This window comes from Zonotrichia albicollis, chromosome 1, assembly GCF_047830755.1.
Source record: "Zonotrichia albicollis isolate bZonAlb1 chromosome 1, bZonAlb1.hap1, whole genome shotgun sequence".
Taxonomy (NCBI): domain Eukaryota; kingdom Metazoa; phylum Chordata; class Aves; order Passeriformes; family Passerellidae; genus Zonotrichia; species Zonotrichia albicollis.
Window position 1 is genome coordinate 111,797,899 of NC_133819.1, and position 12,492 is coordinate 111,810,390.

General features: G+C 37.8%; 1 protein-coding gene across 5 annotated transcripts in view; it reads left to right on the top strand.

Annotated features, from left to right (window-relative positions):
- Positions 1–12,492, top strand: part of ASXL3 (ASXL transcriptional regulator 3) — a 129,811-nt gene that overhangs the window by 21,091 nt on the left and 96,228 nt on the right. For 3 of the 5 annotated variants that reach the window (XM_074550366.1, XM_074550382.1, XM_074550355.1), the window contains exons 2-3: positions 3,678–3,741; positions 5,534–5,616. In XM_074550366.1, the coding sequence (XP_074406467.1) occupies positions 3,678–3,741; positions 5,534–5,616 (147 nt within the window). The remainder of the gene's footprint in view (positions 1–3,677; positions 3,742–5,533; positions 5,617–12,492) is intronic. The other 2 variants (XM_074550389.1, XM_074550372.1) reach the window with 1 other exon arrangement.

Consider the following 12,492-nt stretch of genomic DNA (forward strand, 5'->3'; position numbering starts at 1 on the left):
ACCTACTTGCAAAGTCTGTAGTAGAAATTCTCTTGCAGGAAACACCTGCCCAGTTGTTCCCTATAGTTCACACTGAAGGAGCAGCAAAATGCTTTTCACCAAAATAGAGCTGGGGAAAATTACTTTATGAGTGTGCTTTAAACTTATTGAGTTCTGTTGGTCAGTAGCATTACCCCCGAACCTAAAAAAAGTGTGGACTAGCAAGTATGGACAAAACTGATGTTAAAACTTATTATGTTTTGGTATTTTTTTATGTTATGGTATTTTTTGGTATTTTGTGTTTTCATATTTTATTTTTTGTTATGTTATGTTTTGGTATTTTTTCATGTAATAGTATTTTTTTATGTATTCCTTTGTTATTGATGGGACATCTTTATTCCTTTTCTTGCTTGATGTTTCTTTTCTTGCTTATCTGTAGTGTCAAGTGGATTATAAAGACAAATTCATAGCATGGAGCATACTGAGAGTGATGTCTTACGAAATGCACCTTCTTCTGCTTAGATCTTATAATTTCCTTATTCTAATTTCAACTGCTCAAAGACAAAAGTCCTACCAGGAGAATTATTATTCCTGTTTCAAGTTCTTTTAATATTTTAGTACTGGGAAACCACTCTTTACCATTTTTTTGATCACTATCAGCAAGAGTTCTGTGAATACCTGTTTGAGAACTTGTGGTATAATAGGCCATCATGCACCTACCCTTATAAACATCCCTCTTTTTCATGCATGTTGTTCCATCCTTGCTGTTTTCACCTCTTACCCATCTCTGTGCACATCTTTCTTCACCCCCTCTGTATCCTCCCCTACTCTCCAAACCGTTTACCCATCTTTCTTCACACAAAGGGCTTTGAACTTTTACCAAGCTGCTGATAATTCCCCAATGACTGAAGCTGTTAATCAAAAATGAACACAAAAGATTTTAGTGGGGCATTTCCCACAATAGAAGTCAGTCCTCCTATTAACCTCACATAAGCAGCTGTAGAAGACAATGCTGGATTTTTTCCAGGATGCTCTAATTTCTTGTACCCTGCTTGATACTCCATCTTTCAATTCATTAATTTAGTAATGGGTGGCTAGAAAATAATTTATATTTTCTGCTTAGGAGAAAGAAAGTTTTGGGGGGTTTTGTTTGGTGGTTTTGTTTACTTGTTTGTTTGGTTGGTTTTTTTTTTTTTGTTCTTTTATTCACCCTGCTGTCTTTGGGCAGTAAAGATTGTCCATTGTGTAGTTCAGCCTGACTTGTCTTTAAGCTGATGAGTAAGAGCACTGGGAATAACTGTACTGTTTCTTTTCCTCCTCCTTCCTAGTTTTTAAAAATAATGTTCTAAGGAGAATTGCTTCAGTTTCTGACTAGTGGCTCAGCCTATTACAATAAAATGATCCTGCTTTTTGTCAGCTACCTGACCTTCAGATGCCTGCCAGCAGAATCCAGAAGTGGAAGAAGCTCTGGCTGGTTTCAGACTGTTTAGTCGCACAATCAGCAGTGTCAAGCCCACTAGGCTGATCTGCCCGCTGCTTTTGGACCACAATGCAGTATCAAAACACACTTGGTTCTTGTTTAGAAGAATTATTTTCTGTCAGTGTGATAACTGATAGCTGCAGGCAAAGCTTCCTGCTTTCTGCAGGAATGTTTATGGGTGGCAAAAGGGCCAACTCTCTGGTTTGACTTTCTTCACTTTGTCCCTCTGCTGTGTTCTCTTCAGTATCTAAAATGCAAATGGTTGAGCAAATCTGATTCAGCTAGTCACAAGCATCTGTACATAAAAATTAAACTAATAATGCCATCAGTTACAGGGAAGTCTTCTTCTGATTTTGTAGGCAAGCTGAACATTCAGGATTTCTCTCTTATGCAAAGCTGCAAGTCTTGACTCTGCAATGGAGTCTTCCTGCTTACAGTTCACTGGAATGTGTTTTTCCCTGGTGTGGCAACTGATTTTTTTCAGGTAGTTGTCAACACACAGACGATGATAGATGTCGTGGTGAGAAAAGGAATTTGTATTTCTTCTTGTTCCAAATAAGTGACATGACTTTTCCAATGAAACTGGGAATACATGTGTTTGTGGCATCTGTGTGATTATTTAATATCTTGGAAGTTTTGAGTTGATACCTGTAGGTGACACAAATACTACAATTTGTCAGGCTGCTACCCTTTGTTGGGGGATTTGATTTCCAATATGCTTGGTATGATCTGACTCTACTTCTCCTTGAGCTGTTAACCAGGGTTTGACTGAACACTGAAAATGTGTTTTGTGCAGTGACTACTTCTGTTCTCTTTCCGACTGTCCTGATGGGTATCACATTATTTGTCCCAGTTATTTACCGTCTGTCCCCTTTTAAGACTATGGTTGAATGGCAGGAATAAATAGAGCATATCTGATCCCCTGTGATAGTTGTTGCCGTCAGTGTAAACCATTCTTCTGCCATTGTCCCTCTTTACAAAATGCATTGAAACAGTCATGTTCTTCACGACAGTACTTTGGCATGCTTTAATTTCAGCATTATTAGTCACTGCCCATATATGATACGAGTGTTGGTGGATGGAGTGGGAGGAAGAAGAAAGATATTTAAAACAAATTATGGCTTCCTCCGCTGGTGTGCATTGCTATGTCTGACCAAGAAGCCTATGACTTAACTATTCCTTCTGCATTTTAGTATGTTGTTTGCCTTAAGGCACGCTTAGTTATTAAGTTTGAATTTCTAATATTATTTTTTACAGTCTTAGAAATGCAAAAGAAATTGAAGGCTTTTGGCAGTGTAAATGGTGAGATACAGAGGCAAGAGATACTAGTGTAATTAACAGTTCAATGTATTCATTAGCTTACAGAATCTTAAATAATATTCTCATGCTGTTTTCCATAACTGAGAGAAGAAAATTATATTATAATGTAAAGGTTTTTACAAGCAATTATTTTTATTTTCTTATTGCAATAAATGATTAGGCTAAAACTGGGGGGAGGGGAGGAGCAAGGATGAGGATGTGCAGCATGGCGGGAGGGTCAGAAAAAACCCATCCTTACTAAGGTTCTCTGTTACTTAATCTTTGTTACCATAAAGAAAACTAATTATGTATACAATAACAGGATTTTCAACTTAAGCAGTGTTTAAATCAGAGAATTTATGCTTTTCAGTTAGGGTATGGACAGTTCTTTAAACAGGGTTTAAAGGGTTAGATGAACAGAACTAAATTTGTGGAGTATATGAACTGCAGCCCACACTGCGTGTCCAGTGTAGAGCAAATCCACACAATGGGCAATTATTTACTCCAGCACTTTCAGCCTGCCTAACAGTCTGCATTTCAGTTTGTCGTTATATCCTGAATGTGTTTACTTCATACTGTGGTATTTGAAATCTGCCCTGTGGGTTTCATTAAACTTTCTGTAGTGGTGTTACGCATCCTACTTGTTGGTTTCATTGTTGCTTGGTGAAGATGATCTTCCGTATCTGTATGTCTGGCCATTGTTTCCACAACCAGTTCAGTGCAGCTTCCTCAGCACAAACTGCTCTCCCTTCTCCCACTGTCCAGGACAGGGTGACTTCTGATGTTTGCTTAGCTTTATTGTTTCTTTCCCATTATCGTCGAACTCTCATGGTAATACTGGCACTTTTACTGACGTTATAGAGCAGGATGTGATGTCGTAGAGAAGGGGACAGGGCTACCCAAATTTTCTCAATTGCAGGGAGGAGCTGCCCAGGTGTGCTGAGGGGCCTGTACTCAGGAAGAGAAACAGGGAATCCTCCACAGTGAGTAACCCCGCTTTCAAGTGCACACAGTTTCCTTCATAGCCGTGTCCAGTACAGTGTAGTATCCTCTCCTGTCCTTTCCAGTTTGCCCTTTGGAATGTTCCCAGTTTGGTTCTCTTTTCTCTTTATTTTGGTGGACTCTCATTTTACCTTGTACTTTGTCTTCTTTCTGAAGGTTAAAGTTTCCATTTTTGTCTCTTCACACCATTAATCTTTTCTCATCTTAGTCTTAATCTTTATACGCATTGTCATTTTTCCAATGTGTCATTGTTGTTCTGTCACTAATACATCATATCATTTCTCTTCCCTTGTGTACAATGGCCCTTTTCCCAGCTCTGTGCAGTTTCTTCAGTCCTTGCTCATTGTTGTACATTTACTCTTTCCAACCTTCTCTTCTTTCTCCTTTCAAATCACCTTTTGGTTTTCCTTTCCTAATGGGTCCCTTTTGAATCTCGCCTACTGATGTATACGAGATAAGCTCAGTTCAGCTCCCTGACCTTTCTAGTGCAACTTTCATCTATACCTTTTCCTTTGTGGAACTGAAAGATAAAAAACTCATCTGTAACAAAGAATTGCAGGATTTGGTAAACTGGCTGTGAAAGAGAACCGGCAGGAAATCAGAACTAAAATGGCAGAAAAGGGCTGAGCTGGTCAAGCTGTAGTGAGTAGGCAGTCTTTGGCTTTAGGTGAGCTGCTGAATTACGGCCCTGGCCAGCACCCTTCACAGTTTGACTTGTGTGATATGATGTGGTGGTGTCTCTAGTTCAAGTATGCAGGTATCCACACAGTAGTAGCTGCTTTCACAATTGCCATTATTTGGTAGTAACTACTACAGAGAAGCTCAGGATGATTTGAATTAGACCAAACTGATTTCATAGTTATAGAGGGTATAAAAGCAAGTTCTGACTGAGATATATCGGCAAGATGCTCTGGGAAACTTGATTGCTGTGGCCTGTGCCACACCTTTTACTGCTGATTGAAGGGTTTTGTTTTCCAGGGCTATCAGTCTGGCATTTTACAGGAGCAAAAGAGTGGCTGTTTGTTCAACAGCATAAAACTGATGGGGACAAAAAGGAAGTGGAAAATCAGAAAAATTCTTACAAGATGGTTCTATCTGTAAAGAGGACTGCATTACTTTGGGCTCAATTGGAAAAGGCAAAGGAGTGGAAAACTGAGCTGAACTGGAAAAATATATTGCACTCTGTCATGTAGCATCTTGTGTGCTGTGACTGTTCTGACTATTTCATTTTTCATTGTTTTTAGAATTAAAAGGCATTTTAAAATTGAAACCCCACTGTGTCAATTCTTACAGTAGCTTCTGGTCTACAAATGGAAGGTTTTAGCCAATTTTTTTTCTGAGGTCATGGCAAAGCTAAGTGTAGAATAGTCAAATGACCTCAAAGAATTCTAAAGTAAGAAAAATCAAAGAAAGTGCTAGTGGGTATTTTTTTCCCTTTTGACTCTTGTGTTTTATGTATTTCCCCTCATGCCTGAAAGAAAATCTGTTGCTGTGTCATAAAATCAGTTGTGTGTTCCAACTCATTTATTTGTAACCTGGTAAGAGTTTTCCCAGGCAGAGGTAACAGATGATGCACAAAAGCAGCAAGTAAATCTTTTTCTTGCTGAAGTTTCCTGGGTTGTATCTGTCCTTCCAACAAACAGAGGACTCCAGTCTCAACACTGTCATTCCCTGCCTTTTACAAATGACTGCATAAAAACTGCATGATCACATAACCTTTCTGATTCACAGGACAGCTGTGTCTTGTCACTTACATTTGTTATTTCTTTTTAGGCGTTGGAAAAGTATCCCAACTCACCAATGACTGCAAAACAAATACTGGAAGTCATTCAGAAAGAAGGGTTAAAAGAAACAAGGTCAGTGTTTATATGTTTTGAATTTCTGCTATCTCTGTGAAAATGATCTAGGAATGGTGTATAATCTTTACACAACTTCAAGTGCTGGCTTAATTAATTTCCGGTGTCAAAGTGGGAAATACAGTTGATGGGTATTGATTGTTAGTTCAGGGCTTTTAAAAGGGTTAGTGTATGTCTTAACTTTGTATGTTACCAAAGGAGTCTGGGCCAGCTCCAGTCCAATGGCCTGTCTTTAGAAAGATAGTGCAATTTCCTCAGACAGCCCAGTGCTGCATCTCATGTTTGCTTAAGGACTGAAGCTCATCAGCTGGGTTACCTCCGCCACTGTATGCATGGAGAAAGGGCAAGATGAAACTTGGTGCACTTTACACTTGGGTTTATGGTGTGGCACTTGAATCACTGTTAGGACCTTGCCTGTGGTAGCAGAGATTGTGCTGATAAAGGTCTGGGAATGGAAGGAGAGGGGGGTTTGGATGCTGGGAGCCAGCCTGTGTCTGCAGAGAGTGGATATAGTAATAGTGATACAGCAACTCAGCTTGCTTGATAACAGCATACTTTGAGTGTAGATTCAAGTGATAATAATTATCCTTTTAGAGGATAGATCTGTTATCCAGAGAGTGTGGAAATCAATGAGTTGTCTTCCATTGCTGCCTGGTTCAGATGTACATGCAGCTTTTTATTCTCAAAGGTGACTGTCTACTTGCTAGGCCCTCTAGTGACCTTCAAGTGAAAACTTGGGCAGAAAGTGAAAATAAGGAAAAACTGGTTGGCTGGTGGGGGTGTCCTACAAGATGCAATTGCCTCTTCTTCAAATATTATAGTAAATATTTCCAGTTCAATAAATTAATACTTGTTGCTGTCTCAAATCACAAGGAGATACGTGCTTCTATTTTAATTATACTCTTCCAGTGTGGAACCTAAGGTTCAGAACAGGAGAACTTAAAAGTCCATATAAAGGTGAACCAGAAGTAACCATGGGGTATATTTTTACTGAATTCACTGTTGTTCCTAGGAAACAGAACAGAACACAATCTGTGTGACTGTTTGCACAGCATAACCATGCACTTCATTGTTGGCAGCCTCATAACAAGCTCGTAATAGCTATATTTTGATATAATTGCAAAAGAGATGGTATGGAAAGTGAAATTGAATTTGCCACCTTTTACAGATTTAAAGTGCTTTAGTTCCTGTTGAGAAATTGCTTTATTTGGCAATGATTCCAGGGAAGAAAGGAGATGAAAACTTTAGAAAATGAATGTCCAAACGTGGTATACTGCAATGATTTGCATACAACAACAACAAAAATGCAAGAAAACACAGTTTTGAAAATCTGTTCTATTAAGATACTGTTGTCGCAGCAGTGAATGAATTGCTTTCTTCTTATGTCTTGTGATATGAAGCAGTTGCATGGGAGAGGCTCTAACACCTGCTAATATAATTTCTTTGTAATGAAAAAAATTCTTGTTTTCATGATCACTGCATGAATAAAATTTTGAGTGGACAACCTATGGAAAGGAATGAAAGCAATGTTTTATATTTTAAACATAGAAAAAGTCAAAGCCCTTTTTAATTGCTGCAGAATGAGTAGTAAGAGAAGGATTCCTTTAAAGAGGTTCCAAACTAGATAATCTTTCATTTCTTCAGTTACTGAGAAACTGAAAATTGCAGAGAAATAGGAAAGAAATTCAGATTTGTTCTGATTTTTATTCATAGTACATGCAGGTATATGTGACAGCACACTAGATTGCAGGATACTGTATGTGGTTGTGAGTTCTGGAAAACTCAGAAGGATAAAATTCAATGTTCTTTATACTTGAAACATTTTAATCCTAAAGTCCTTAACCTAAGTATTCTAAATTCTGCAATTGTAAAATGAGAAAATGTTGATTCTGTATTGATTGCTAAGTATTTTAATTTTCATTTAACTTCTGATTTCATGTAAAATTTGCATTTCTGCTTCATTTTAATATTGATTAGGTACAAACTTTCAGAGTTACCTGGGTACCTAACTCATTATAGGAGCCAATAAGAAGTTTGACTTCATACACAGATTTGTTGATTGGGCCTCAGCATGTCACTAATGTTTGGTTTTCACAGTACTTGAATTTAGAGTCTCCTGTTCACTTCGTCCCGCTCTGCAATTTCTTTCAGTACCTTCCTGCCAGTTGGTGCCTTTGCTGCTGCTAAAGATGGTCTTTGCTGGTCTCTCTGCTGCAGCCAGCTAAGATGAGCAAAGGATGTAAATTTATGGTGTGCAGTCACCTGGCCATAAGTAGCAGAATGGCACTAGCATATTTTATTCTCTATTGATTTGTGTATTCTTCCAAGTCTGAACTTGAGCCAGGAATATGTTACTACTCTAATACACTTTACTTATTCCTTTATACTGATTATCATTGTCAGTAGAACCTTGGCAATTACTACATTAAGTTCTTAAGAAACTCTCCTCTCTACTCTTCCATTTATAGATGAATGAGGTTAATTGTCTTAGTAATTTTTCATATATATTGTAGCATTAATTAATCTAAAGCTTTTTACTGTGATAGTAAATCTGAAAGACTAATGTATGATTTTCAGCCATCTCATTGTCATTATGTGTAATCTTTAAAAAGACACTGTCAGACTATTCAGCCTCTTTTTTGCCAGGAAGGCATCAAGTTGCACATTTATTTTTGTATTACTCATATAATTAAATACAAAAGGATTAAATAATTACAAAGCAGATATATGTTAGAAAATAAACCAAAAAGCTCTACTGATATACCCTGTGAGAGGTTATGCACCTACCTCATTCTTTACATCTTGGGGAAGAAACAACTCATTTTTGTTTCTTTAATATCTTTCCTGTTATGCTTGTTGGTTGTAAAATGGTCAGTAGGCAGGCTGATCTTCTGCTACCTAGAAGGAGTAAAAACTTTTAAGACAAACCTTTCAGGGATGTAGAAAATATATGGCTTTCTTCTGTGGGAGGGAGAAGTATTTACTTAACTTTCATGCCTGTGCTGATGGTGAACAATGTCAGGCCAATGGACTTGGACCCTGAAATCTCTTTACTAGGAAAACAGACAGCAGCATACTTAGGAGCACAATGCTCTGTATTTTCTGTACTGAAAGCATTTCCCTATCCTGCTGTAAATTTCTGGGCTCACCACCTGCTGTCTGTATACCCTAATACAAGCTTTTGCTGATTTTGCTAGTGTGACACAGACTAGTAGTCAGAGAATGATCCACTCTCTCGCCTCAGTGCTCCTTTTCCCCTTGCTGCTGCCTTGCTAGTTGCTCTCCATCTTGCATTTATTTTGTTGCTTGTTCTTGTTAAGCTCTAAAATTTCCCCTACTGAATTGTGTTTAGGTTTTCTGCAGACTGTTTCTCAAATTCAGTAAAATTGCTTTAACAATGTACTCCTGTCATCCAGCATGCACACAGCTTTTCCAAGCTTTAGTGGCATCTGCTTATTAGAACTTGTTTTCTTTGGAAGCATTATATTTCTTTTTTTGCTTATGGAAGTCCATGGGAAACCAAAACTTACTAAGTTGAGCTACATGGTACCTACTGCTGCTTCTCTAGCTATAGAATCTGCTGCTATGTCACAAAGAATGTTTTGATAGATTTGAAGTAAATTGTTCTTGAGGCCTATGTATTAGTCAACTTATTATTGCTTATTATGGCTAAATACTTCCAAATGATTTTTATTCCAAATTTTGTGGGAATTGAAATTGTTTCTGCATCCCTACTTCTTTGGACCTGTCTTTTAAATTTTTTTTAAAGCTAATCACTGAGTGTTTTCCATTCTTTTGGAATCACTGATATCCTCTACAAATTCTCGAAAATTATTATTGATAATTCTGAGGTTGATCCATTCAGCTTTAATTATCTATGGTGAATTTCAGCACATTTAACTGATGTGAGAATACCTAATTTATTTAATTGTCATCTAATCAATTTTCCCATGTTTGTTCCTGGTGTTGGTTTTAGCAGCTGTCCAATCATATACACATTTCTGATTAGACATTAGAACTCCTGTGCTTCGAGGGTAAGTGCTCAGTGCCAGCCCCTTCTTGAAAGAGCAAGTCAGTCTCCTTTCTGCTAGTGTGCTTACAGAAATTTCTTTGTGCATGTTGTGTGGGTGAGTTTGAAGTTTAATTTCCTGAAGCCCTTTTTCTTCTTTTTGTGTTCTCTTGTTTTCCTAAAAATGAAGAATCATCCTTTCATGAATGCTCAGTGTTTTAGCTGCTTTTTCCCCATGGGTTCAAGTCAAGCCAGTACAGTCCCAGAAACTTGCCTGATGCTTTTCTGACCCTTTCTTTTCTCTTGGTTTTGTCCTTTTTTGTCATTACCTAGAAATTGCCTGCAGAACTAGCAGAAGTAAGCTGTCTGTTTGTTGCATTTTCTTTGGAGCACTGCATCTTGGTGAGGAATAGGACCACTTGAAGGCCACTTAAAATTATCAGGGAGATAAAAATAAGACAGCAGCTGGTATGACTTAGTTATTTGGATTAAGGAAGAGAGGATTAAATATAGGCATAGTAAACCTTCAGCTGCACAAAAGAAAAGAAAAGAGTGAAGGGGTTATCCTGAATGTCTGCTATGGACAGAACAAGAAATAAGGTCTTTAAATTGGAGTAAGAGAAGATGCCAATTAGAAAGTACAAAGTAGTTTTTTGGTTTTTTTTGGTTTTTTTTTTTTTTTTTTTTTTAACAGGAATTATTAATTCCTCTCATGAACCATGGAAGAGATGTGAAAGATTGGTAGGTCTCACCACAACCCAGTGTAGCAATGTGTCTGTCAGAAGTTAGGTAGATTTTATTGATCCTGCCTTGAACTAGGGAAATTAACTAGTATATCCCTTGATCCGTGTTTTTCTATTAATTTTTCTAGAACAGTTTTCAGTACTTGGGCCATACACATTGTTTTAGTCCTAGGGGAGAATATCCAGCCAAGCTCTGATAAATGTTTGATGCTAATAACCCTAGATTATGTCTTGGCTTTCTGTAGTTCCCTTTCTCCTGTGCAGGGTGAGGCTGGGAAATGGACTTGTCTGGATAAGATTAAAGCCAAAGATTCTCAGTACAAGTTAAAAGCCAGCAAACTTTAAAAATGGGACAAGCTGCTTAATTTCTTGGAGTACAACTTTAGCCCACAGCTATGCTAGCTATTTGCTTTCCTCCTCCGTTAAACTCAGGACTGTGAATGCTGGAATGGGATAATTCCATAGTGTGTTTGCTATGTGTTTACAGCTGGAGTAATTGACTTCTGTATGGTCAACTAACTTGACCATGACATTATTCTGTTCAGGTAATTCATAGAAGAGTTTTTTAAAAGTTGCTTTGTCTCACTCTATTTTCCATAGGAAATAGGAATCTCAAACTTCATTCTCTCGATGTTTCTTTGTTGATCCTTATTTCAACTATGGGAATCAGAGCATCAGTTGTATCTCCTCTTCTTCCTCTCTTTTTTCCTCTGCATATTTTGCCTTTTGCTTTGCAAGACTAAGCTATCTATTGATTTATTGTTGTGACAGTAGTCTTTCAGAAGACTAAGAGGAGATGCTTGCCACTGGCACTGGCAATAGTGCTGTTTCTTGTGCACTCCACAGTGTTGATAATATTTATCATGAGTGATATCATAACATATTAAGTCTTCTGAGCCTAGGAAAGCAGCACAAAGTATGACCCTAATAAATCTCAAAGACACTCTTACTAGATTTACAGTCTTTGTGCAAAAATATGAAACTAGTGGGTTATCTAGAATTAAACTCACTTTGAACTGCAGAATGGAGTCATCAATGGAATAAAACACACAATCCATGCAGGGTTTGTCTTTAGCTTTGAAGTTAGAGGGGACTCCTGAAAATATTACTGTCACTTGTGAATCCTTTGATCTTTTTGACAGTGTCTCTTTAAGCCTTTGCATACTTCATCCTTGGAGCTATTGACTTAAAAAGAAATCCCTTCTGAATGCTGCTGTTTCTGTAAATAGGCTAAATGAGCTGGCAACTGTCTTCTATTGTTTATCGTTTTCAGGTTCCTTGTTTTATTGTGTGCATATAGGCAGAGAATTTTTTGCTTTCTTTCTCTTTAAAGTAATTCCAAAATGTCAATGTAATTCATAATTATTGTCACAGTTTTTATTTTTCACTTGAAAAAGAAGAAAACCAAATGCCCTGAAATTACCAAACACACCTAAAAATTTAATTGAAAGAACCTCAGTTTTTGTCTTAAGGCTGTGTTTGCCAGCAGAAGAGCATGGACAGTTAGGAGGCTTCTGTCTGATAGAATTTATTTGGGAGCCTCTCCAGCTGAGGGAGTGTATTGTTTTGTCTGAAGGTAGTTATTCCCTGCACTGGACTGAAAGGAAGTCGTGATGGAAAGAGAAGGCAAAAGCTATTCAAATTCTTTTGCCTGGCATTATTAGGTTGATTTTCATGCATCTACAGATGTGGCTTTTGGCTGTAAAGCAGTGAAAGAAACAAACTTTCAGTACAACCTGTCTTTCTGCATAAATTCACTTCAGACATGTCTTTGAAATGCTGTTCTTTCTAGTGTAACGACAGACCACCTAATTTGGTAGGCAATTCTGATAGCAGCAATTTGCCCGTTGAAAATCTCAGGCTTGCTCCTTCTTGCCTAGACAATTCCCAGCACTGTTGTGTGGTGCAGTTTAGCCTGGTAAAAACCAGTGGGTTTTCTATATTGCATTCCAGCACTGGAACTGTAACTTGCATAATCACACATCTGTCACCTCTGTAATATTTTTTTCAGGTTTTGGTAGTGATGTAGCCCTAGAACAGCTAAAGTATTAACTCAAGCCTAAGATCAGGATTGTGAATTCTTGATTGCATGCTGCTGCATTGTGATTACCCCACTGTTCAAAG